Raw genomic sequence first — 27,687 nt, 5'->3', positions numbered from 1 at the left:
CTTGATTTGAAAAGCACTTACCTTAATCAGCTCAAGAGCAAGGATATTTATAATGGCAAGATGGCGATAGTGGCTGTGACTGCACTTTTGTGTTTCCCTGCAGGGCTGGCTGTGTTTGCATTTTGTTTTGTGCTCAATTTGATTCTCTGGGGAGGAGTAATTGTTCTTTTATTTATCATCATTGTCTTTGGTTCCATTTATTATATGATTTTGCGACTGCCGTTTTTCTATTCCTTTTCACCATTTTTTTTCCTTCTCTCTTCACCTACAGTGAGGCCTGTCTAGCCAAAATCAGCTTTTTGTAACTGAACGCAGGAACTATTATACAGTGTACCTGCTTGTGTCACCAAGATCAACTGTACCCATAACAGTTAGAGAAGCATCTTTCATCTGCTGGGGAACTATGGTTCCACCAAAACTACTGAAAGTAGTATATTGATATATTTAGCTGCAAGATGCTGCAAGCAAGTACCTGCAGTGCAAATACACTGAATGGAAGAAGACAAGGAACATTTCTAACAATCTCTGAATTACAGCTCTTAACTTAAAGACAGTGATGATAGAAAATCCAAGATCTGCAAGCAAAGAACTAATTGTTGAGTCTCTCTGGGATCAAGCAATGGTAATTATCATCATTTTCTCTGGAAAGCTAATGAAGAATTCTGTTTAACAATGACTTTAATTATTTTGTTTCCATTTTGTCCACAGGCATTGCTTTATTGTCCAATATTTTGTCCGTCTTAAAGTTAGTATATGCAATCAGTTGAGTACTCTGCATTTTCTTACTGTTTCTGCAGGGTAAATTATATGGCTGGGCTCCAAAGAGATATTTTAAGGACACCTGAGGGCTCACGTATGCCCAATAGACTTTTTTTCACTGAAAAACAGCACTCTTGCAACAAACACATCTCAAAATTCTGTTTGCAGTTTCTCAGATGCAAAAGTGATATTCTAGGTGCTATAAGGGGCTGAAGTTCAAGAAGCTCAAGCCCAAAGCCCCCTTGCAGTCCTATATTGTGTCCTATAACTGGCACAAATCTGAGTTTGATTATGCTTTTTTGCCGCTGACTTTTAGTTTGTATGTTTCAGATATGATTTTTGGAAATATTAAATATATATAGTCTGAGGTTCTAACTCTAGGGCTACACTTACTATTAGATGAGTGTGTGAGTCAAGTAGAAAGGTTAAGGGACTGAATTGAAATAAAAGAGCCATTTAAATCCCATAATTAATTTAAAAATTCTTATTTTAATCTATTAAATGAAGACAGGCTTCCTATCTGAAAATATTACTGCAACTCTTAGGAAAGAATGAAGAGCTCCCCATCTGTACAAACAATTACTGTTTAGGCAAGAAAAGCATTAATAGCAACCAAGACAGAACGGGATGAGATTATATGAACTTCCTTGAATAAAGAGCATTCCTTTAGAATACATTTGGAACAGATTTACAAAACTGAATTATGTTGACTGTGGGGCAAACAGAATAATGTTACCCACAAATATTTTGGGATCTACTGTCTTTACTGTATTCGCACTAATTCCTGGATAAAATTATAATCTTGAAATGTATGTCTTCCCTTTGGTAGAGTTGCATAAACTTTTTTCTAACTTGCTTTTGGTGTGTATGCCACTATTATTTTTTTATTTAGCTATTGTTACCCCACTTCAAATTTCAAATCCCCTAACAAATGGCAAAAATAACCTTCAGTTAAAGAAAACACAAATAATGACATATTTTAGATGTGACTTTTACTCAAAATAAAGTTAATTGTTATCGCCCATCAGGAAAAAAATCCATATTGAAGCAATATCTTTTCTCAAGTAAACCAAACTGTCACAAAAATGGTACTTAATCTTCTGTGTTCTACAGAACTCTTCACCAAGCTAGATGGTAAACAAAGTTGGGCTGGGGGGGAAATATCAAATACAGGAGCCATTAGGCAGTATCCACCTAACAAGGGGTTTTAGCTGGCTTTTGTATTTCTAGAGGTGGAGAATCAACTATTGAGTGTTTCTCTCTCCCCAAAGACCCTGGTGCAACTGGAAACCTACAGAGCCTCATTTAATGATCTGCAGTATCTGTCCACAATCCATCTTAAAACTCTTACAGATGCAGATTCATTACTTTTACCCGCCAACTTTTTTCCTCTCCTGCTTTATTAACCTGATGAAGAGTTCTGGAGAACTTGAAAGCTTAAACTATTTTGTGTCATTTTGGTTGACCCAATAAAGATATGGCCCTAAAACAGATCCATTTCTTATAGGTCACTTACCTTCACTTTCAAATAAAAGTCATAGGGACTGTGGTTTTCTTTTAGATACTGAACCAAGTCAGAAATATATTTCCAATTCACTTCAATTCATAAATGGCTATTACATCCTGATGTAAGCAGTACAAGAAGCCTATTAATGCAAGAATTAACACATCTATCCCAGACATGTACAACCCAGTTACTTCAAATGTTCTCTAAAGCCTTCCATGCTAAAGCAATTACCTCTCCTAGCCATGTAGCTGATGAAGGAAAGGGCAAAAAGGATCAGTACAGAATCCATTATCACCTCCCTGCTATGCTAATCTAAGTGCCATACTTATTTGAGCTTCAGTGATATTAAAAGAAGCATTTGTCTGCAGAAAAGTTTATCTGACCATAACTCCATGCAATCAAAGCCTGTATCCTGAACAGCTGACTCCAACCTTTTTATAACTTAATGTAATAAGAACATTCAAAAGTTATTCTACATATAGTGAAGAAAATGACAAAACAAGGATAGATGAAATTTTATCAAAGTCTTTAAACCCTAATTATAATATAAAAAGGGCAAAGGCAAAGAAGGAATTGCATAGGGGGGGAGTTTGGGGATACCCAAAATTCCAATTTATGATGCAGAAACATTTATGTTATCACTTTGAAAATCATATATTTCTGCTGATGTTTCTCTTCTTTTGCTTTTTATTTTATTTCCTCTTCCTCTCTTCTTCCTCTCTTTATCTCTATTGTCCCTTTCTTTTCTTTTTTCTCTGTTTTGCATATTTTGTAGTTGTAATTTTATTGTATTATGAGAAAATCTCAATAAAAAAATCTTACCACGAAAAATAGAAGAAAAAAGAGAAATTGACATATTTCTAAAATCTAGCACTATCAAGCTGACTTTTTAATAAGTCACCTTTTCATCCTGAGAATTGAATAATTCATTTATTGAATAAAATAAAAAATAAAAACATGAATTATTAAATTGCATGCAATTTTCACAATGCAGAATACCTGGAGGCAAAGAATATACCAGTTACTTAGGAGCTCCAGGACACTAAATGGTTTCTATCTTTGACATATTTAGGCATGAGAACTTTGGAGGATTACAGAAAGAATCAGCTTTGTTGTTTTGGGTGTTTTCATTTCTCAGCTTTCAGGTATCCTGGGGGTAAAAGTTATAGTAACATACAACCAAAAACAGGTTGCCATGATACACAAAAATCCAAAACTAAAATGCCATGCCAGGTAGGGGATGAGCCGTACAACCCAAACTGTAGGTAGGAAGTACCTGTTCCTGTTCTGCTGCAGAGAGAATACGTATGAAGGATGAGGAAAACACAATAATGTTTCGACTTCCCTTTGTGCAAATTTAGTTACTTTCTTGTTTGCTGCAAACCATAGTCCATAATTACATTTTAAATCACAAACCATGTTTTGCTCTTGCTCTGTAAAACCAGGATCAACCTAGTTTACAAACCTAGGGCAAACCATGCTTTGAATGTTCGAATGAAATGGCAAACTATACATAAGAAAAAAACTAAATAAACACCAAGGACTGCACAAGGACAGTTAAAGGGGAAGCTTAAAATCAACACTCCTTTTACTGTCAGACCGTTAATGCACATTAGCTAAAGAGAGAGAAAATATTCAACCCAAGCATGGCCAATGTTTTTTTTTTTAAAAAAAATACAATTAGAATCAATAAAACTATTGCTGATTTTATTCTGAATTATTTGATGAAGTAAACCTTAAAGGCTTTGTCCAAATTAATATCTAGCAGTAACAATTGTCTTCATCCTTCTTTCATGTTGGATCATTCTGGATATCCAAATTCTGCACCCTCTTGCCCTACCTCCCTCATCTGTCAATAATCAGGAAAAGGGAGGGTACAGAAACCAGCATCAGGAAGGCTAGTCGACCCAGTGGACCATGGAATAAAGGATCAGAGGGTGAAAACAAGCCGTCTACAGTGTCCACATTTTTGTTTTCAAACTGGAACTCTGCATATTCCCTGTACTCTATAGAGCCAGCAATAAATCAGTAAATTGTTCTCTAATCCTTTCTTTTCATTGTCTATTTAATACTATAAACATTACATCATATCCAGAGTGAACAGCAGAAACAAGATCTATATTTCATAATATTAAACAAGCTGACAATCATGTTTTCTTTGAACATCAAGAGAATGCAAATAGAAGGGCAAAATGCAAGATATCATTCAACTTGGACAAAAGCAATTTAAGACATTTATGAAGGTCAGTAAATGCCATAAATTCAGTGAACAGAAGCCAATTATTGGAGATCTCTTACAGATACCAGTCATCTGCCAAAGAGCTATCTACTTAATACTTACTATGCATCAGTTCAGCAAAGTTGACAATTGCATTTTCTTCTATTACATTTTCATGACTCTGAGATAAGTATATAGCCTTCTCTTCCTTTAGGATACATGCTTTCAAAAAGATCAATAAACTAATGTACCTTCTAAAAGCAATAATTATAGCTGACCAGGAATTATTTAGGACAGAAGGAAAATAAATCCTTTAGGAAACAAATACGGACAGAATGTTTTAAAGTAAACAATCCAGTCCTTACTCCAGCAGTACAAGGGAATAATATATTTAAACACTATGCACGTATACCTCCAGATTTTTGAGTTGTTCAATATACATGAGCCTACATGCCACCCTGGCTGAAAGCAGGTCAAATGTAGGCATAAACTCTAGCTATTTTCTAACTCTAGTAGGGCACTGAGAGTGTATAGTCGGTGTGTTCCCTCCCATTTTTCCTGTTAATGTGAACTATGGTATAGCATTGTATCTGCAATTCTGCACATTTGTGCACACGTAACCAACTGTGTGAATTATTAGTTAGCTGGATTAATCTAGCTGTCAAATGCTGGCTGTCAGGAATGAATGGACAAAGGGCACCAGAACAGGAACAGAGGCGAGAGAAGAGAGTTCAAAGGTTGTATTCGGAACAATTTAGTAAGGATCTATAGTGGTACCTTGGGTTAAGTACTTAATTCGTTCTGGAGATCCGTTCTTAACCTGAAACTGTTCTTAACCTGAAGCACCACTTTAGCTAATGGGGCCTCCCACTGCCGCTGTGCTGCCGGAGCACGATTTCTGTTCTCATCCTGAAGCAAAGTTCTTAACCCAAGGTACTATTTCTGGGTTAGCAGAGTCTGTAACCTGAAGCATATGTAAACTGAAGCGTATGTAACCTGAGGTACCACTGTATAAGCCATATCATATAAAACCAATTATAAAGGCCCTCTTAATCTTCCAACACTCAAAGATGGTATCAGATTAGTAAGTTGACAAGAGAGACAAAAAGGACAGGTGAAGCAGTATAAAGTTAAATATATTTATAAATATAATATAAAGTTATAATAAAAGGAATACATAAACAGAATGATATTTTACTTTACAAGTGTCAGCAATATCATAAGGTTGTGTCCAATGTTGTGTCTCTACCCATCCTGCAGCCATCCACACACCCTCAAAATCTTATCCAGAGCGTTGGAGGACCCTCCAGAGCAGATTTTCAGGGTGCACAGAGTGCTGCAGAGGGCAGGAAGGGAAAGGAAAGGAATAGGTCTAAAACAGCAAGTGAACCAGAAAGGAAAGACTGTGGAGTAGAAAGGAGCAAAGCTACATAGTAAGTGGAAGAAAATGTGGGACAAAACATGTTATACAGATCTTATACAGAAGGCATAACAATATACAGATCTTATACCTAATAGAATATTTAACAATTTCTAATAGAAGGAGAGGACTATCCACTTCATGTTCAGATTGAAATATTTCCATAGGCATCTTGATGGCCATTGTGAGAACAGGCCTTTAGGCTGATCTGTTAAGTAGTTTCTAGCATCTCAAAAAAAGAAAAGAAAAATTTGGCATCTTAATTCCTGTTCTAACCCTGCAAGCAGATTCTATCTTTAATATTTGTTTTTACTGTTTTATTGTTACCGGTATTTCATAATTCTGGTTTTGAATCGCAAGCTGCCTTGAATAAACTTTCCTGTAGAAAGGCAGGGATAAGTTGTACATTCCTAATGCACAATTTAGTCTTATGTCTCCTGCATTACTCACAATTACCATCCAGAACAGTAGCTCAACAGCATGGACAGATAGACAGACAGACAGACAGACAGACAGACAGACAGATATAGAATTTAAAGTTGATCCTTGGAATAAAATACTAAATGAGAAAATAATTCATTGGGAATTATAGAAGAGATACTAATGCACTTTAAACAACAACAGTATTTTCAGTGTCCTTATTCCTCTTCTACCCTGCAAATGGGTTCTCTCTATCTAGTATTAAATTACACCCCAAGGGCTCATTTTTATTCAGTTTGTCATGTTGCAGATACAATAGCCAGTACACATAAACAAGCATTACAAATGAAATATTGAACATTAAAAGAGCAGTATGTATTTATCAAGATTCATGACAAATCAATGTTTGCAGCATAACTAATTTACATTTATTGTATTCACCTCTTAAGGCAATGTGTAGGGCATGTTTTTTCTTAAATCAGTCCCATGGGTGTTACATTCCATTCCATGTTACAACAAGCTTTAACAAAAAAGATTTTATTACACCACTCCATCACCTGTCTAAACTTAATCAAGCACAACATTGCTTTCTGCAACTCTACTGTACTCTCACATCCCCAAGGGACTTGACTCGTACTAGTCACTTTGGAAGAAATATAGCAGCCCAGCACGCCCAATTTATTAAAATTTACAATTGGGTAGTCACCAGTACTCAACTGGAGCATGCTGTTGTCATGTGGCGGGGGGGGGGGTTACTCCTTTTTACAGCTGAGTACAAGGGATTATTATTTTTATAAGCAAATATTTAGAACATCAACTTGAACATTGGGCTTTCTTGTACTTTTATGCCAGCAAAGTGGGAAGCAACAAGGTATTGGGAGGGGGGTGTTAAATAATCTAGACTTCAGTACATTTGGAACTTCCACCAACATTTAAAACCAATTATAGGCATAATTTCTGCAGTAACCATCCCTAAAATGGTGGGATGGCATCTTGTATGCCTCTTTCCAGCAACTCCTGCAGCGAAGCTGGTGCGAAATGTATTGCTCCGCTTTCCTTTAGACCACATCAGCGAGGCCAAGAGCGAGGTTTTGTCGTCTGGGAAGCCCAGGACCTCCATACACACTGCTAAGGCTTGCACCCCAGAAAGGTCACTTTGTGGCTGCTAACATAACAAAAACAAGGGAGGCAGTAGTTATAGGTTATGGGCCTCTACAGCTACAGCAGGCATTCTCCAGTGGTTAAATTTCGCCCCTGGAGGCACATTCTATTATCTTTGGAGAGAGATGCCAACAATACAAATACTATTTGAGGCAGGAGGATCAGAGTGGGTAAGAAATTAAAATACAATAAAACTATCAGGAAACTGCACAATTGTGTGTCAAAAAAATGCCTTGCTTCTGAAACACAGTCAATGCTATACAGTATTTGACAAACATATAGGGCAGAGGAGTTTCAAAAATGTAGCAAAAGTATCAAGAATGTTTCTCTATGCCCATGAAATGACAACTATGTATGTGGGTGTTTTTGTCAAGAGGCATTTTTAGTCAATTTCAAGGCTGTGAATAGAGGGAGAGGGATGTCACATATACAATGGGTGCTTTTTAGTTTTACCTGAACAAAATATGCAATGCAGTATCCCTCCCTGCCCCCACTTTTAGTCTCTCTTGATTACTACCATTTCCCCAACCTTTTTTTTTTTTTTTTGCAAGGTTAAGCTTTGTCAACGTGCTGTAACAAGACAATGGGAAAGAAAGAGATCACTCCATCTCAAACCTTTATTTTTGTTTTATTTGATGTATCCCATCCCAATAGGCATGTGGATTACAGGTGAGTTACAAATGTTCTTAATTTAATAAAATAAACCTCTAACAAGCTCCTACATTTCCTCTAATCAAGGGCCTCTGCCCTAACAAAACAAACTCTGCTCCTTCAATCACTACCTGTCATAGCAATGGAAAAGAAAAAACTACCGTTGACACCCTAAATTCACAGCAGCTCAGTCAAGATAAACACATAAGCCCAAGATCTGTATCAGAGACAGAACCTGGGGCCTTTCAGGTGCTGCTGTACTACATCTCCAAACATCCCTTGGCTGATGGGAGTTGAAAAACATCTGGAGGACCAAAGGTTCCCCATCCCTGATCTATATAAAGGTCAGGAAACAACAGCAATTTAGAGCTGTACAGAAGGCAGACAACTCCCTTATGAAGATAATTCCTATCATGTCCAAATAAGGGTGTTAAGCCTTTATCTGAAGAAGGGTGCTCAAATATGAGGAACATACTACAACAAGGAAGCAGTCTAATTAGGTCTGCCTGGGAGAAAGGGGTGATACTAGAAATAAAACAGAAGCACTGTAGTTCATAAGCTTGAGCCCACTCATATTATGAAATGCAGTCTTGAAACATTTCTTTCCTTACCTTCCCAATAAAGGTAAAGGTAAAGGACCGCTGGCAGTTAAGTCCAGTCGCGAACGACTCTGGGGTTGCATCGCTCATCTCGCTTTACTGGCTGAGGGAGCTGGTGTACAGCTTCCGGGTCATGTGGCCAGCATGACTAAGCCGCTTCTGGCAAAACCAGAGCAGCACACGGAAACGCCGTTTACCTTCCCACTGGAGCAGTACCTATTTATCTACTTGCACTTTTTTGTGTGCTTTCAAACTGCTAGGTTGGCAAGAGCTGGGATTGAACAAAGGGAGCTCACCCCGTTGCAGGCATTCAAACCGCTGACCCTCTGATCATGGTTATTCAGTTTAGATCAATGTCCTATTTTGTTCATTTTAAAGTATTAATGAGAAACCTCTACACAAGAGCTTTTTCCTCCAACTACTACAGTCAAGTTCCAACTGATTTCTTTTACATCACATCTCATTTGCTGAAACATGCCAGACAACCTTCATCCAAGCTATCATCTTATTGAAAATCCAAATAATGTTATAAGAGGAGCTCATTTGCCAAAGCAGCATCTGGTCTACTAAACTAATTTGATTGCAAAAGAGCAAGAACACCAGGAAAATGAGTCACTAAGCCGCTTGATTAAAATAAACTGAGGACTGTTACCTTTTCTCAATCACCTAAACTTTGGAGTTATGGCTGTGCCATCTCAGTTTCCCTCCAAAGTCAGCCACTCATTTCTCTCAATAGCATATATAGCAGCAATTGTGATGACTTAAATTCAAAACACATCCACTGATTGAACAAGAACACACAATATGAAGTACAAGAAGCAGAAACTATCTTCTATTTGGATCTGTTTATTCAGAATACTTAATACTATGAATCCTCAGATAAAAACTGACAGGATAGTGGCGTATGATGAATCACAAAACATGTCAGAATTGTGAATCTACTGAATAGGAGATAGACACCAAATAAATTGCTTTAACAGGAAAAAAATGCAAAAATTTCAAGAAATTGTCACTAGACAAATAAACACTTGAGCAGGGTTGCTATTCATTTATTTATGCAAGCTTGTATATCCCACCTTTCCTCCAAGAAGCTTGAAGTCGCTTACATCAGAGGTTTTCAACCACAGCTCCCTTGACCAACTACATTCTTTTTGCAGCACCCCTTGCCTGCAGAGCTGGTAGCCCCTCACCCCTTTTCGAGCCCCCTCCCTTGTGGAGTGTTCCTTCAGCCTCCTCTCTTCTCTTCTCCACTCTCCTTGGGAGTCCCCTGGTCTCTAAACTGCCCCTCCTACCCCAAAGAAAGGTGCTTCCTCCCACTGCCCCACAGGGGCCTGGGAAGCACCCCCTGGTCAGTTCCATTTGCCTGGTGAGATTATAGCCAGGGTTGCTGCAACACACAGCTGTTCAAGCTTTGGGGGGGAGGAAGAGATGTGAGAGGGCATCAGAGGATGGGAGGGAAGGAAAGAGGGACAGAGGCCAGTGTTGCCAGCGGCAGCCCTGGCCATCATTCAGGGCACCCCAAGGTGCCACGGCACACTGGTTGAAAACCACTGGCTTACATGGTTCTCTTCCTCTGTGTATTATTCTCACCATAAGCCTGTGAGGTAGGTTAGACTGAGAGATGGCGACTGGCCTGAGGTCACATAGTGAGCTTCATGGCTGTGTGGGAATCTGAACACTGGTCTCCCAGGTCCTATTCTAACACTAACTACTACACCACACTGGTCACTGCAAACAAGTTGAAAGAAGAGACAAACACCACACTCCAATACAGAGGTACTGTGGCTGATGCTCTGATGCATTTGGATTCCTGCAGGACATGGTGCAAAGGGGGCAGTTTTACAATCTATTATGTTGTGTCAACTCCAGTCAAGCACAGTACCAGGGCCTGTGACACACACAAACACACACACCCCTCCAGTAAACAAACTGGATCCAGCACATCCATTAAAGCCTCTGCAATGGTATTTAACAAGGAAAATACTGAAGTTGGGGTGGGATTTGGAATAAGAACTATCTGACAGAAGAAATATTAACTATTAACCAAGACCTGTTTTCACACTACAGTTGCTATGCCACCTATACTGATGTTGCTATGCCATCTGTACTAATCCTGTTAGTCTGCTTCCGGCATCAATCAAGACAGGAATTAGCAAAATTCCCATTTGAATTGGGGGTGTCAGCATCACCAATATACCTAACACAGAAAAATGCTGTGGGAGGCTAGAACATTGGGAATGAGTCCCTTCTGAAAATAAGCTAGGGAGACTATGAATGTGTCATTTAAGATGTGTAAGACAACGGATAAACACCTGCAAAAAAAGGTTGTGGCTAGTAAACCACACCTTGAAGCAGAGGATCTGAGTAGGTAGACCATTCCATTCCTTACCAGACACACATAAAAAAGGGAGTATCATGTAACATTCTGATCTCTTCAGTCCTTTTAAAATAATAAGCAGGGTTGACAACAACAAGGTTGATAACCAATTTCTGCCTCTAGGCATCAGTTTTGCTAAGCAAAATGCATGCTGCCTTCCTGCGAGATGCTCTCTCTCATTAAAGTGACAAGTGAGATTTCTTACATAGCGAAGATGGATAGCAGAGCAAATTAGAAAAAGTCAGCTTTGTAGCATGCTGGCAGCATATTATGCTGCCAAGAGGGAAAACTGGTTCTGCTATAGACTAGGGATTTCTGGCACAGACATGGCTGCATCTGGGGTGATATTAATAGAAGTGATATATCCTATTTCTCTAACGGCCACAAGGATTCAAGCAATTATTATTTGGCAGAACCAACAGAGGCTACCAAGGACCCTGTTGACTATTTACCACCACCAAACTGGGAGTAAAATAACCAAGCCCATAACATTGATACAATATGGTGCAGATGAAAGGACAGAGAATAAAAGTAAACATTAGTTTACTCAACTTATTTTCCGCATCAGCAAAACACTAATAAAGACTTTTCCTAATAGGTTTTGCTTTTTAAACACAATCTACGCAAATCAAGAGCAACAAAGCAAGTGCACAGTATTACTTTAAAATGCAATTTAAAGGACTGGATAAATCAGGTGGTCATCAGAGAAATCCTTCACAGAAGGCTTTCACTGATTTCCTACTCACATTATTCTTCCTCTAACTTGTCAGTAGAAAACTACTTAAATATTATAAACAGTAAATAAATAAAATCTAAATGCATGGAACTTGGGAGTACCTAAAAACTTGACAGGCTGTATTTAGAAGAAACTAGCTGATTAAAAGAACAAAATAAAACAGAAATCTTAAAATCAACTTGAATGATTACCGTCACACTCTTACAAGCATCCATATCTCAGTAATCCCAATCCATGTGTGAAATGTCTTGTAAAGGTGATTTTCGCAAATTTTGCCCAGTCTCCAATATTCCTCCTGTGCACATGTTTAATAGTAGACATTACTCATCATTTAGCACAATAATAATGTGCAATAGCAGGCCTTGAAGTTGCTCATTGCCCATCTCTTTGTCTTCTCCTCTGGAGCAGTCACAATAAATTTAGAAGCTTTCACTTCCAGTATAGAATAACTGCAGTTTATATAGTTTGACTGAAACAAGTCAGCTTCAAACCATGATTTATAAAGGCAGCTTGTTTTTGTGTGTGTGTGTTTTGTTATTTAAAACGGCTAAGATTAACTACAGTGGTACCTCTGGTTACAAACTTAATTCAGTCCGGAGGTCCGTTCTTAAGCTAAAACCGTTCTTATCCTGAGGCGCGCTTTTGCTAATGGGGCCCCTGGCGCGCAATTTCCGTTCGCATCCTGGGGCAAAGTTCGCAACCAGGGGGAGCTACTTCTGGGTTAGCAGAGCTTATAACCCGAAGCGTTCGTAACCAGAAGCGTTCATAATCAGAGGTACCACTGTACTGTTAAAGCTTCAGGCAACACATTAAAATATAGCTAATGGAAATTGGAAGCAATAGTTTCTGAATTCCTCCTTGTGACTGTGAAGAAGGATGAGTCAAGAGTCCATGAACCTGAGGCTTGATAGGGTTTCTCTATATACAGTCAATGGCATTTGGATATAATGGTGAACTATGGTTTATAGTGCCACTACTTAGTCTCGTGAGTTCCCCTCTCCTTTGACACAGCTACAAGAGAGAGATTAGAAGATGTTGTTTCCATTTTCAATTAACCACAGTTTAGTTTTATGTCAAAAGCATTAACTATATCTTAATTGGCTTGTTTCAATCAACCATAATGAAGACTAAACCACAGTTTGTCCCAGTTCAGACATAACACTCAACTGAAGCTAGTTAAAAATGGAAATGAAAGCTTTTGCTCTCCTTATCGCTGCTCCCCCCTTGGGGAGCAGGCAAGCCCTAATACAACAGTTTAGCCTTATGTGCAATTGCACTTGTGACTAGGAAACATTTTAATTTTTGCAGTGGGTCAAGAAAACCCACAATTTCAAACAATAATGCAGAAGTGGCAGAACAATTCAGATTTCCATCAGCCTCCTTCAGTCTCCTGCTGGCCATCACATGTTAAAGGACACCAGTGCAAAGCTTCCCCTTCTGTTTGAGCTGACCCATAATCTGTTGGAACCTAAGCTGGACCCACTACAGTCTCGTGACAGCACTGGGCTCAATCCTGACCCAATCACTTTGCCAGCTCAAGGCTTGCTGCCCATGCACCACAGCAGGGCTGGATATGCCAAGCTTGGAAGGGCAGAATTTGCATTTTAATAATTCATAAACTATAGTAACCGGGGGGGAAAGAAAGTGTGGATGTGCCTGATCCCCAGGGTATTTAGGGCCTAAAAATCAAGAGACTTTAATTGGTACTACTCACTCCATGTAAAAGAAGGAGAAAAAAGCTGACTAAGTGCATCCAGGCTGCATTTGTTTTTAACTGTATGTTTCAAGGATACAGGGAGAGGTAACAGGAAATTTGGGTTAGCATTCTGCCCCCTAGAATTATCTGTCCACAAAGTATGAAGGTCATCACTCTCAAAGTTGAGTCAAATTGAATGAGGCAGATTATTAACTTTGGAGGCTTCTTTCCCACTTGGAAAAAACTATCTCTTTACTTAGAGGCAGGAAAAATTAAAAAGAATCAAAAGAAACAATTTGTATTTTCTGCTTCAGCACCTTTAAGTACAGTACCCATCTCAAGCACAGACATATTCGCTCTTAGCAATCCAAAATGGTTGAATTGCCTGAATTAAATGCCACATCCTTGATATAGATAACCCCTATAATGGCAGAAGGGGAAATTGTTTCAATGAATCAAGTACGTTAAAAAAACAATTTTGGACCTATGACATTACTAATGACCAGAACAAGTTCCTCTTTTCCATGACTGCATTGGTCTGAAGCCTCTGCTAGAACTAAAACACTCTCACTGGTACCCCATATTCAGAAAGTATTTGCATTACCTGATTAAATTTTAAAGTATTTAGAGTAAAGTATTTAAAGTAAATTTAAAGTACATGGTACAGAGCAACAAACCTATATTCTCCCCCACAGCACTGCTCTGCTACGTGATATTTTCCTCTCTCCCACTTTTCCCTTCTATTGGGCATCCTCAAACCCTGTTTAACAAAAGTTTCTTTCCAAGCTATATATTCTCCTTAACTAGCACTGAAATAAACATAACAGACTTGCTATACCACAACCCTTCTAGCAGCTATTAAAATGCTGGATTAAACAAAAACAACAACAACTGGGTGGGATTCACCTAACCAGCTCCATCAGCAGAAGCCCTGTGCAAGACTTCCACTTGCACAACAGGGCTTCCCCTTCTCTCCTCCCATGCCCCCCAAAATTGGCTCAGGGAGGGGGTCAAGGAACCCGCAGAGCAGCACACAGAGAGGAGGATAGCAGGAACCATTCCTTCCAGCAAACTGCAATGCTTGTTCATCATGGTGTGACACTGAATTCCACCCTGGGCTAGTTTTAGCTATTAAGGCCTATGACAAAGCAAGTCATAAACTACAATCCTATGCATGTTTATTCAGAAATAAGTCCAACTGAATTCAATAGGGCTTACTTCTAGGTAAGTATGTAGAGGGTTATGATGAGGCTGCAGTCCCCTAACCCTGATCTGATTCTTTAACTGCCATTTAAAGACTACCTTACATCTGCAGCAACCCAAGCACACACAAAAAGACTGAGGAATTTGTACTGAATTGAACTAATGACTAATATTTAAGAAATATTTTAAAGCCATGGTTTATTCAAATTACCCAACAGACACCCTAAGCACTTGGATAATCTGAATGAGCATAATGATAATTAAACATAGTTGATTTAAAACAACGTAAATGGAGAATGCACAGACAATCAGGAAAAAATTAAGAAGCCTAGTCTTTAGATACGAGTACTATGGCAGTCCAGATAAATACACTTAGCATTCCTTGTGCCCAGAACTAGCAGTAGAAATGTTTTAAATAAACCATGGCATTTAATCCAAAAGTTATAAGATTTCATTCTATGTCCAGCTGCAACCTTTACGTCAAGCCTGTGCTTACTCGTATCACATGCCAACAGAAAGGTTTGTTCAGTACATAAGCAGTAAATTTAACGTGTGTTAAAATACTTCTCTGGCCTTCAGAAATCTGTAAGCAGAACTATGTGCTATTGTGTTGAATAATGTTAAGATTCTATGGATTACCATCCATCAACACAATCTATTTGAAAGTGGGTTTTGTTTTGAGCAAAAACAACATTTCAAAAGACAAGCATGAAATTTGAGTTTGCTACATTGTTCCGGTGCTGTTTGTTCCGGATAAAACTGTAGAAATATTGAGCAATACCCAGTAATACCACTCAGGCAAATTCTTCACAGATGAGATCTGGCTCCAAATATCACTAAATGTGGGGCAACACAAAGTAAAGTCATGCTTTAATATATTTTTATTATCTAAAACTATCTATTTTAGAATATATCTTATATAATTTATAAGCTCTTGCTTATAGACAAGAGATGTTTCCAAATCTATATTGCTATTTACTGGGCTTACCCTAACTAGTGTTCAATTTCAAACAGAAGTTTCTCTAGAAATGTTACATTTCCACACAATCAAGTGGGGGCTCACTCTAATTCCATATTTTTAACTTGACACCAATTAACAGTACACTCCTACGCTTGACTATTCAGAGGTCAGTGGGGCTCACTCGCAGGTAAATGTGCAGAAAAGTCAGTCTTGTCTCATTAAGACAGAAAGGCTCTAAGGCTATTTATCCCAAATGATCTAGTGAAATACCTAAAACTGCAAATAAGTCATTTCATCAGAAAACCTTGAGATGTGCTTTCCACAATACTAATTTATGAATCTAAAATGCTTTTGCTCATAAGCATTTAAGTATATTCCCCAATGCCAACGGGTGACTTCATACATTTTTCATACAGCTTTGGAAAGTTGATTCTCTTTAAAATCAAACACCATTGGACTGCATGAAATCAAGAATTTTAATGCAGCTTCAAAAATCATTTTCAAAACCCTGTAACAGAATTCTATTTAGAACGTTGTCATTAAAATAACTGAGCTCCAAATGCAGCTACAGCCTTATTGTATTCTTTTTCTACAGCAGAATGACAGTTCTATAATTTTCACAGCATTTTAAACTCACCCTAGCAGGGAATTACTAATTAGATTTGTTTCTTACCTGTAACCCCCTCCTTCGTAGAATGCTCGAATCATCCATATTTTCAACTCTCAGCAACTCTAGGTTATCAAAATCTTTCAATACTCTCCTGTTCCTCACTTGTGCTGTTTTCTCTCTTATTTTCAATATTTCTTCTTTGCATATAAAGAAAAATTAGCTTCCTCTATCATGAAGAGTAACAGTCAGTGCCTCCGATCACTTATATACACACACTTTAATCTGCTTCCTTATTGACACTGTCATAACATATTCAAGTCTATTGAGAATCTAGGTTCCAGTATGGAGATGTTTTTGCTCTCTCACACATGTGTGTACAGGTTAAACACCTAGGAATGCAAGCACAAACAATATGCCAAAAGCAATCAATTCATATTTTCTCCTTACTTTGGTCAAACTGATCTCCTGCACAAGCAGAGCAAACTACAACAGCTGCATTTATCTTGAGAGTACAATAAGCTTTGAAAATCCAAATCCTGTTTCCTTGAAAAAGCAGTGCCCCAATTCATTCATTTTTAAAACATCTTCGGTTAGTCAAATGAATGTAAAAATCCCACATTCACACAGGGATTTCATTATGTTGAACATGTAAAATTCCTTTATCCTCTATACAGACAAAGCAAATGTCAGAGTCTTCAAATACAGTAGCATATTCTTTTGTTTCTGATGTCTCAAGTACGCTGGGCTCCTTCTTCCTTGAACGTAGTAGACATGATTTTCCTTCTTTTAGTTCTGTGCTGAGAGCTAACTTCTCCTTTTATGTAGTTCCAATCCGAAACACGTGTTTTGAATGCGTAAGAATTCATTCATTGGCACTGCTTTCATCACTGACAGAGCGGTCCTAAATAAGCTCTTCCATTTTATATCCCAGAGGGAAGTGGCACATGCATTATTTCTTATAGATGTTCTGTACTCCGTATTATGGTATCTTCCAACCCCATGATATAGTTGTTTTCAAAATGCACCTCTTCAACACAAAGTCCAAAATGTTTCCTCCTACATGTGACCCTAAAATCTCATTTTAAAATCCAAAGATATTAAGAAAAAGCAGCAAAAATACGATAAACAGAAGAGAACTTCAAAGAAAAACTTCTAAGACACAAGGCAGAATATAAAGTGAACCGAACTTCCTCAGCTTGCTTTATAGAGGCCTTGACAAGCAAAGTTGCAAACAAAGGAAATATTGTGAAAGAAGCAATCTAAAAAAAAAAAAAAGTACAGTAATCTTAGAAAGTGTTTTCAGGCAACAGATCCCACCTTCTGATCAGCACACACAACAAAAAGCTATCAACCAACTTTCCTTTCTGAATCACTTACACAGATATCACATAAATCCTGTACTTTACAAGATATTCATCAAGTCATTCCACTTATTAAAAGTGTAATAACGGCAACAAAAACCCAGACTTCAGCCTATTACTAACAGCTCCTCAAAAAGCTCCTGTTCCTGCAAGGACAGCTGCTACCAACGAGTGTCTCAGTCAGATATAATTTTCTGGCTCTGAAAGAGGGTGGATATATACATATTTTCACCAGCTTCTTTGTGACTGTAGTCACACAAGCTAACCATGCCATTATAAAGTGACCTAAGCACAAATAATGCCCAGATCCATTCACTAGCAACATTCTGATCCTCAGTGGAATCACTGTAGTCTTTTTTGCAAGGTGTTAACAAATCCACAGCTCACCATCCTTTCCTTCCATCTGCCGTTTTAAACAACTGAATGCTGAATTAGGTCTACTGATTCTTTGTGAGCCACCCAACAGAGCAACTAACTGCAAGCAGACTGATCAGGCGGCTTATTTGCATAAAGCACTATACAAAGCAGAACCAGTGTGCTGCAGAAAACAACTCTTGTCAGTCCTTGATTTTAAAGCAACAGCATCCTCTAGCCCCCAAAAGAAGCACATAATAGAAGCAGCAGTTAGCTTTGCTCTACGTGTACAGTACTAAGTAACAGAGTATAACATTGTTTTAAGTAAGTGCCTGCTGGCAGTGCATGACTGCTTTCAGAAACCACAGCATGAACTTTTATATTTTTCTCATTTTCTCTCTCTTTCTCTCTCTCTCTCTCTCTCACACACACACACATATATATATGAGGAAAAACAAGATGTGTTTAACAATTCCTTGAAGCTTTTCTTACTATCGGATATGAATTTTCAGTGGAGAAAAATCAATTGCAAAACAAACCATACGGCTCTGGTTATTTTTAGAGGAGTAAATCGATGGCCACATGTACTTTGACAAACCAAATGTCAGTAAAATATTAAATCAGTGTCACCTGCCAACGATGCAGCATACAGGTATATTTTAAATGTTTCTAGATGACATATTCCAGCTTCAAAACCTAATGTCCAATCTTTCTCCCGTATTTGCCATAGCTACATGTATTAATTTTTTCCCGCATCCTAGAATATCTGCAGAAATCTATCTCATAGTACTTTGTCACAGAAATCAAGCCTGGAAAGTGCATCACGTAGAGAAGCATTCAACCAACCTGGTACTCACAAGATGTTTTGGATTACTGTCATTCGAAACTTTCAGAGAACACCAGTTTGGCAAAGATTGGTGCACGCAGCTTGCCCAACTTAACATTTACGTCCAACCAACTTAGAGCTTTTTTGGGCACACCATTAAAAAGACCATACATAATTAGATCAACATAAAAGACATCCTCCATCAGCACCTTGTAGATTCAACTCCCAAAGGATTTATTTCCAACTTCTGGTGACAGTAAGTTTATATTAATCAGACAACCTTCAATTGACATTGTTGAACAGTACACACACACACACACACACACACACACACACACACGAGTTAGAATTCAGGAGGTTCTATAAGCCAGCAGAAGGCACTTTCAATCATGCTTAATGCCCTGTCCACTTGTGCCAGTTCCCAGCTCCCACTTCAGTCCCTATGCTATATGCCATGGGTAGGCAAACTAAGGCCCGGGGGCCGGATGCGGCCCAATTGCCTTCTCAATCTGGCCCATGGATGGTCCGGGAATCAGCGTGTTTTTACATGAGCAGAATGTGTCCTTTTATTTAAAATGCATCTCTGGGTTATTTGTGGGGCATAGGAATTCGTTCATCCCCCCCAAAAAAATAATATAGTCCAGCCCCCCACAAGGTCTGAGGCCCCCTGCTGAAAAAGTTTGCTGACCCCTGCTATATGCATTCCAAAGTGACCTCAACCCTTAGTGAAGGTTTGGGGGGGGTGCAGCAGAAGGGGGAAAACAGGAAACTAAGGTCTGCTCATACTTTTCTAGATCCAAACCAAGATCCATCTGTGAAGTTTAATATTTTCATGCTGTATTGATTCAGGGTAGGGAGGGTAGGGAGAATTCTCTCTTTTAACCCAAACTTTATTTTCACTGCATCTATTTTAATGTATGTTATAAGAAGACGTAGTCAGAAATATGACCTTGCTTGGTATGTATTGGTCTCAAACACAAGGGCATTCCTCACAAATTCAGTTTCCTTGCTAGTTACACTTTGAAAAGCCAGTACATGAGAAATATATATATACGACTCTGCAAAGAAAAGTGGTATCTCATAATGAAAACCTCTAATTTTCTTAGCTAACCAATATAGATTTCTTAGTACTAGATAGCTTGTATTGCAAAAACTAGTCAAAACTATTTTACAGAGGGGGGGGTACTTTGCCAGAATACAAAAAGACAACAGCATAGTGCTGCAGAGAACAAATATATCAATGTTATCTACTTTCTACTCCTAAAGATGAGCCACTTGAAGACTTAAGGTTCCATAATTTCCGAGCACTATCAAAATGGCTCACAAGGCTTTTAGTAAATGGCAAAGCTGCAGCTGAAACTGCACTCTATGTTCCAATACTATCCCAAGTCAATGTTTTTTCTTACTTCTGGCTGAAGAAACTGCAGCCATCAAAGCTATTACCCTGTCTACAAGCTTCAAATGTCAAGAGGGTCTGCAGTGCACAGCCTCTAAAAACAAAATATGGAAGACAATATTTTTCAACTAGCCATGTGCTGATATAAAGCAAGCATAAAAGTTAAACAGAAGTTTTCACAAAATCACTAATTCTCATTTATTCAGAGCACAGGGTTAGAAATGTAAGGTTTCCTCTAGTCACTTCCTTTTTCTTTACATACGTCTTATGCATTGATCAACAGGCTTTATAGTACAGATTATGGGTTGTATCCAGTGCTAGTCCTACTCAGAGTAGACCCATTAAACCTAATGGGCATTATTCTCTCGGGTCCATTAATTTCAATGGGTTTATTCTGAGTAGAACTTAGTTGGATACAACCCTGTATCAGCCAAGGCCCCTAAACTGCTACATTATAGTTGCCTATATATCCCTGCTAACAAGAGGATATTCCCTAGGGTAGACCAAAATCTATTCTATCCTATCCTAAACAAAACATACATTTTGAGCCAATGTGAATGTAAAAATTCTCATACAGTACTATTACTATGTGTTTTTGCTTTCCACAGACAACTCTTCAACAAGTGTACAGGACCTTCCACGTGCCCAGTTCTTTAAAATGACCACAAGAGAGGCTCACAGCATGAACAGCAACAGTAATCAAAGTGCTCCTAGCTGTTCCCCTGTGGCATTACCAACCTACTTGGCTCCAGATAGCCTCCTACAACTCTACAAACTTCATTACATTTATGAAGGCATATCCAGGATCAAGATGGAGCCATGGGAACCACCAGGGCTGCTACTCTGGTTATCTGCCACACAACTGTCAAAAGCACAGATACTGGTCAAGAAGGCTGGCAACACCATCCATGCGTCTTTCTCCCAGAACCCATTCTCTCCATCTCTGAAGTTCTTCAATTAAAAACAAAATAAAAAAATCCTTCCAGTAGCACCCTAGAGACCAGCTAAGTTTGTCATTGGTATGAGCTTCCGTGTGCATGCACACTTTGACTATGGCACACCAACACGGCTACCTACCTGTAACTTCAATAAAAACTTTCACTTTGCCATAGATTTGTTACCTAGTGACTAGCAGACACAGATTCCTTTCTCCCATTCTAGCTCAATATCACTTCAGCTGGCCTCAGGATCAGACACTTATTGCAACCAGAGAGGGAACTTTTGCAACAAGAGCTCTTGCTCCAGAGAGTATAATGGAGGCAGGCCTCTGAGACCAAATGTACCATATTTACTCGAGTAATGCACCATCAAATCTAATGCGCACCTTAATTTTTGCAATTTGGCCAAAAAAGGTGAGCATTAGATTCAAGTAAATATGGTGTCTTAGAGTAGATTCTCGTGCTCCTCCCTCATGTTGCCAAGAGTCTGGAAATCTTTGCATCAATACAGTTTGTGTGTTTCCCAAACTGAGACACTGTGGTTAATGCTGAATATAGTTTGTTTGAAGAAAATCAACTTTGTTTAGGTTCTGGAGGTAACGCCTCGGTCTTTACCTAGACTTTAATATCAACAAATGTTTCCCAAATCAGTAGGCAGCGGCCAACAACTCAAGTTGCTTTGTATCTGCATGGACACAAAATCAAACATGCCCATGTGAAAAAAATGTCCAGAGTATTTCATGGACACGCTCCTTCCGTAGCCTGAGCTTCTGATCTAGGTAACCCACAAACAATTTATTCAGTTTCTACTAGCAAATTAAAGATCTGTATTCAATGCAACTTTGCCCCATAGCTCATAGAAAAGAACTCTTCAGCCAAGCTTGCAATCTACTATTTGTGATCACCCTCCCTACCCTAAAATGAAGTCCATTAATAACAGTTGCTGCTTTAACACAAAGTGTGGAAGCACTGAAATCGTCCGGGAGGATGGTTGCAGAGAAGCAGGGGTCAGGCAACCTCCATCATGCATGGATACAGCTTCATGCAAGAGCCCCTCCCCCCAGCTACCATCACTGAATACTAGAGGGAGAAGAATCCAAACTCCTTCATTGTGTTTACAATAGCTCAACTTTGTAACTAGGGCCTGGGTTTGTTTTTTGTCTCCTCCCTACAAAGTCCTTTTTTCTTTTGTGTTGTATTTTTCTCAGACAGTAAACCTGAGCGCAGGGACTCTCATATGTATAGCCTATGCTTGAAACCCTTTCCAGCGGAGTAAAATTCTTTAACTAAATAAAATTACAATTTTCTCTTTTCTCCAGCAGCAGCCTTAGGCCTTGTTTCGACACCTCTATTTCCTCCCAGGTAAACAAACTACGTACTGTAACTCGTGTGCCTACTCTTTTTTATTTTAAGGACCTTACATGTTGCATTTTAGGTTGTATTATTTTATATGTACCACACCCTGGGACCATGTGGTGAAGGGAAGAATATATACGTGAGAATAAATAATACATAAAATACAACTACTATTGTAAGCAAACAGCACACACACACACACACACACACATATATATACACACACACACACACACACACACACACACACACACACACACACTGGTTATGTTTATATACAGACTGTGGTTATTAATATGCAGAATAATAATAATAAAGTAAAACAAAACAGAAGTTTGTTACACAAACATAGAATAAGATATTAAGTGACTGAAGGAAATACTCTCATCTTCCTAACAAAAGGAAGAAAGACTGAAAAAGATGCTTTGTAACATTCACTGCTTAAAATTTATAAATGATGGGAGTTAGAGATCAATAATAAGCAACAGCAGATAGACAAATGATGTAGCAAGTGAAAAGGCACCTGAGGGTACCTATAACTGGCAGGTAGCAAAATGTGCTAATTAAAACAAGTAGGGTTCAATCCACAGAATTCCTTCTCTGCAGCCAAGAGATGGTACAGCTATTAAGTACCTGAATGTTCTTTTTGGAGCTATTAAGAACAATATTTTTGCATTAATATTTTTAACAGTATATGATTAGAAACATATTTAATACTACTACAGGTGTGTTTAAGAACTTAAAAAACATATTGTTAAACGCACATTCTACTTTCAAGAGTCTCATTCCTTTCCACTCTGATTAACATCTTAGAGCCAAATGGTCTAGAAAAATCAAATCAATGTCTATATAGATATTTCTGCTACCATGATAGAACAATCTGTCTCACAGACAAAGCACTGCACATCAGTATATGTAACAAGGTAAAGCTCAATTATCAAGCCTATCATAATTTAAAATGTGACATATTTATCCTTAAAGCTAGGCAATGTGGAAAGGGACTCTAGAACAGCTGCTCCTCACCAATTTAAATGCTCATGTGTTTTACGTTGACCTAGAAATCAGCATCATCCTAACCAAAAGCCAATTAGATAATGGTATTTTTTCAGCTTGTAGAATGGTAATTGAACAGATTTAGTACTGTAAAGCAAATCAATAAATCACAGGTGTTTAGGCTGGTTTTTCCTTACTATGGATCCAAAACATCCTAAAGAAAAAATGTAAGTGTCTCCTTGCTGTAAACAAATTCATACATGGCCAGGCTGTTATGTTATTACAATTAGGCCACTATCTTATCAGGGTCAGACACACAAAATGTAAAAGCTGTTCTACATAGAACTGAGAATTCCGATTCAAGAAGATTTGTAACATTCAGGATTATAACATATTAAATTTGTATTAAGATCGACCTATGATCCACAAAGTCCATTAAAACCTACATTGATTGGAGGAACTCCCCAGGATCCCAGAAAGAGAAACATTTCCCAATCCTGCTTGCCCAGATCCTTTTAACTGGAGATGCAAGGGGAAAAGCATGTGCAATGAAGGACTATTATATTATATAATAGATTGAACAGGTGCAGAAACACACAACAAAACTGATTGTGGGTTTGGGTCTGGGACACATGGGGATTTTAGTCTAGAAATGCAGGGGGAGAACATGATACTAGAGAGCTTGGAGCAATCCAATGAAGCTGATTGTTGGAAGATTCAGGACAGAAAAAGGAAGGCACTTCTACACACAGTGCACAATTAAACTATGAAATCTGCTATCACAAGATGTGGTGATGGTAACAAACTTGGACAGCTTTAAAATGAGATTAGATGAAATCCAATAAGTCTATCAATGGTTACTAGTCATGATGGCCAAGGCAGCACCTGCAGCATCAGAAGCACTATGCCTCTGAGTACCAGTTGCTGGGGAACACAAGTTGGAAGAGGGCTACTGCCGGCTGCCCACAGGCATGTGGTTGGCCACATTGGTTCAGGATGCTGAACCAGGCCTTTGGCTGCTCTTATATTATTATGCTCTATTATAAAGTGAAACTTGCTTATCCAATAATACATTACCTCACGTCTTTTGCAACTCTCACTGCCTAGAATCAACATCTACAGCAATAGTCGGCATCCAAATATGCAGACATCCATGCTGAGGCAGCAGCAAGTCACATCACAGCTATCTCAAAGGCAAATGAAACAGAAAAGCACAAGACCCTGTGTTGGAAAATCCAACAAAGCTGGGGAATGGGATAGGAACAATTGACAGTGCTGAACAAATGCATTATGTCATCTCCACTTCCGCCCTCCCCACAAAAGCAGTCCTGTCCCCCCCCCCCCATTTTTGAAGTTCCTTCAAAAGGGGAAACGGCTGGGGAGGAACAGGTTGGGAAGGAACAGTGATTGGGTGTGGAAAGAAAGAGTTCAGCAACCGCTCCAGCAGCCCGCCATTCTCTGTTTCAAATCATACTCCTGCTTCACAGGAATTCAGCACAACCTACACATTCATTCGAACATGTTTGTCATCCTGCTGTAACATGTAGCTAAAGCCCAAGCACAGCTACAAGCAGGTCAAAAGTCAGTCCACACCCACTGTACACCTCCACAGTTGTACCTCCTCTGACTGCTTTTGTACTATCCATTAAAGCCCTTAATGGCTTGGGCGTGGCAGCACAGGAGCTGCCTTTTCCTGTATGTCCTCTGTGCACACTCCAATCGTTATCTGGGGCCCTACTTCAAATCCCTTGACCTCAAGAGGAAAGGCTGGTGCCAACTAGGAGTAGTGTCTTTTCTGCTGTGACACCAACCCTACAGAATTCCTTGCCAACAAGGGTCCATCAGGTAGTTGGTGAAGACCTGGCTTGGGGGGGGGGGCGGGGAGAGCCTTCAGTTAATAATGTTATTTTTGCTGCCTCAGTTCTACGTTATTTCTCTTCTGCTGGAACTGTTAAGCTGGTTGGTTATTGTTAATTTATTAATCTGAGTGTATACTAGAGGGGTTTTTTTAGGGATTATGCTTGTTTTATTCTGTTTTCATTACTGCTTCTTAGCAGCCTAGAGTCTCTTTGGAAAACTAGGTGGGATAGGAAAAAGTAAAATAAATAAATAAGCTGTTAGAAAGAACATGGAATTTGTGACATGTCTACATGCTTATACACACACCTTTGTTCCTATGTTAGAAACAGTCCTGCTGATAGGACTGTTTGCCAAGGATTCAGGCAACAAATGTTCACAACTGACAGGCAAAGCTCTACACTGACCTAAGTACTATAAGTTGTGTATCAAATCAAAATAAAAGCAGTGGTTCCCAAATGATCAATTAAGACTCAAAGGGCAACTGAACAGGAAATGCAATCATTTGGTACATCTGCTCTGATTACAGCTTTATGATTCTGTCTACAGAGGATTTTGAAAAGCAAAGGGATGTATTGTGGTAAAGATTTTCATTTTTTTCCATTTAAAAATTAGACATTGTGTATAGGCACATATGCTACAAAATTAAAATATTTACACAGTGACACATTGCTGCAAAGTGCCAACAGTACAGTAGGGCAGTATTTACCTGCAAAGTGATGAAAAAACAAGATTTAATATTTTTCCTTAGAGAACTTTAGCAACATTTATAGTCAGAGAAGCTTGAAGAAAATGCTTACAACTCATAAAATTGGTTTTTTTATTATTTAAAATCAACATTTTGCTTTATAGGTACTGATTCTGGCTTTGTCAAACATATGCAGCTAGTAGTACAAGGACTTGATCACTCCAGCTGTCTTAAAGATTCTGCTGGCAAGAGAGGATTTGTGACAAATCCCAGCATGCTGTAACTTTCCCAATTACATTAATAACTTATGCAAATGAACTGTGGCCTCCAGCTCACTGCAAACTGCCAATGTGTCCTTCACACTGTGAGTTGTACTAATATGTTCTGTGTCCACTAATCAATTCCAAAATTCTGCAAGCACTGCAAAAATATAAAATTTTAGAATCCAATGTAAGGAGCTAAAAGAATTCAACTAAACACAGTCAGCACAACAAGTCCTGCTGTCCCCCGCCCCATCCCAGCTCCCCACCCAAATAAGCTCTGGTGAGAGAAGAGATTGTTTCATCTGGCAAGCAGAAATGTTTGCACTGACAGAATAATCATAAGACCACAACACTGAATTCCTCTTTAAGTTATTATATCTTCCCATGTTGTTTTTTTGTGTGCATTTCTACACCAAACATGAACAAATTGAATCGAACACATTGTCCATATAGCGGCTTACTTGAATGATAAAAAATGGTATTCCGAGATGTCACTGCATGCAATGAACTCAGTCAGCACTGACTTTTTTTTAAAAAAAGTGTATGTTCCATTTTATTTATTCCAAAACATATAAGAAACCTGTCATTTTGTTCCCTGCACATTTTGAATGCAATGTGTAATTCAAAACCATTTTGATAAATATTTGAAGCAAGAACTGTCAAGACCAAACAAAATACAGCGGTACCTCAGGTTACATACGCTTCAGGTTACATACGCTTCAGGTTACATACGCTTCAGGTTACAGATTCCGCTAACCCAGAAAAAGTGCTTCAGGTTAAGAACTTTGCTTAATATTTACTTTCATTATTATCATTTTCTGTGCAGGTGTGGGTGTGTGGGTGTCTGCACATATGTGTGTTGTATGCAATGTTTGGGAGGAAATACGACGGTAAATAACAAATAAACTAAATATTGATGTATGTAATTTTTATTTCTTAAGTATATTTAGTGGTAGAATGGCTGTATTGTTTTTTGTAACATAAAATCATTCAATAATTTTTTTTATTTAAAAAAAGAACTTTGCTTCAGGATGAGAACAGAAATCGTGCTCCGGCGGCACAGTGGCAGCGGGAGGCCCCATTAGCTAAAGTGGTGCTTCAGGTTAAGAACAGTTTTAGGTTAAGAACGGACCTCCGGAATGAATTAAGTACTTAACCCGAGGTACCACTGTAAAGCTATAAATATTAATTTGTTTAAGAATATGCCAGACCTTATTCCACATTTATTCAGCATGAAGCTTAAAGTAAAGCAGCTGATTATTTTTTGCTGAGGCGGGGGGGGGGGATACGTTTGAAAGCTTCTTGGCAGAGTTTCATGAAAAAAATAAAATCTGAAA

General features: G+C 38.6%; 1 protein-coding gene and 1 long non-coding RNA gene across 7 annotated transcripts in view; one reads left to right on the top strand and one right to left on the bottom strand.

Moving 5' to 3' along the window:
- MAST2 (microtubule associated serine/threonine kinase 2) overlaps positions 1-27,687 on the bottom strand; it is a 152,944-nt gene that overhangs the window by 102,929 nt on the left and 22,328 nt on the right. Inside the window, exon 1 of one of the 5 annotated variants that reach the window (XM_081868218.1) lies at positions 16,382-17,575. The exons of 3 other annotated variants lie outside the window; for them this stretch is intronic. In XM_081868218.1, the coding sequence (XP_081724344.1) occupies positions 16,382-16,420 (39 nt within the window). In that variant the 5' untranslated portion in view covers positions 16,421-17,575. Of the gene's footprint in view, positions 1-16,381; positions 17,576-27,687 lie in introns of those variants that run through there. One more of the 5 variants, XM_081868219.1, reaches the window with a different exon arrangement.
- On the top strand, positions 56-4,310 carry LOC309345304. Of its 2 annotated transcripts, XR_014158165.1 has the most exons (3): positions 56-156; positions 272-622; positions 4,130-4,310. It is a non-coding gene; the product is annotated as an uncharacterized lncRNA (long non-coding RNA). The 2 variants fall into 2 exon arrangements; XR_014158166.1 differs by having other exon boundaries at positions 60-622.

The sequence above is a fragment of the Podarcis erhardii genome (assembly GCF_964252035.2).
Source record: "Podarcis erhardii genome assembly, chromosome: 6".
Classification (NCBI taxonomy): Eukaryota; Metazoa; Chordata; class Lepidosauria; order Squamata; family Lacertidae; genus Podarcis; species Podarcis erhardii.
This window is presented reverse-complemented; position numbering and strand designations above follow the sequence as displayed.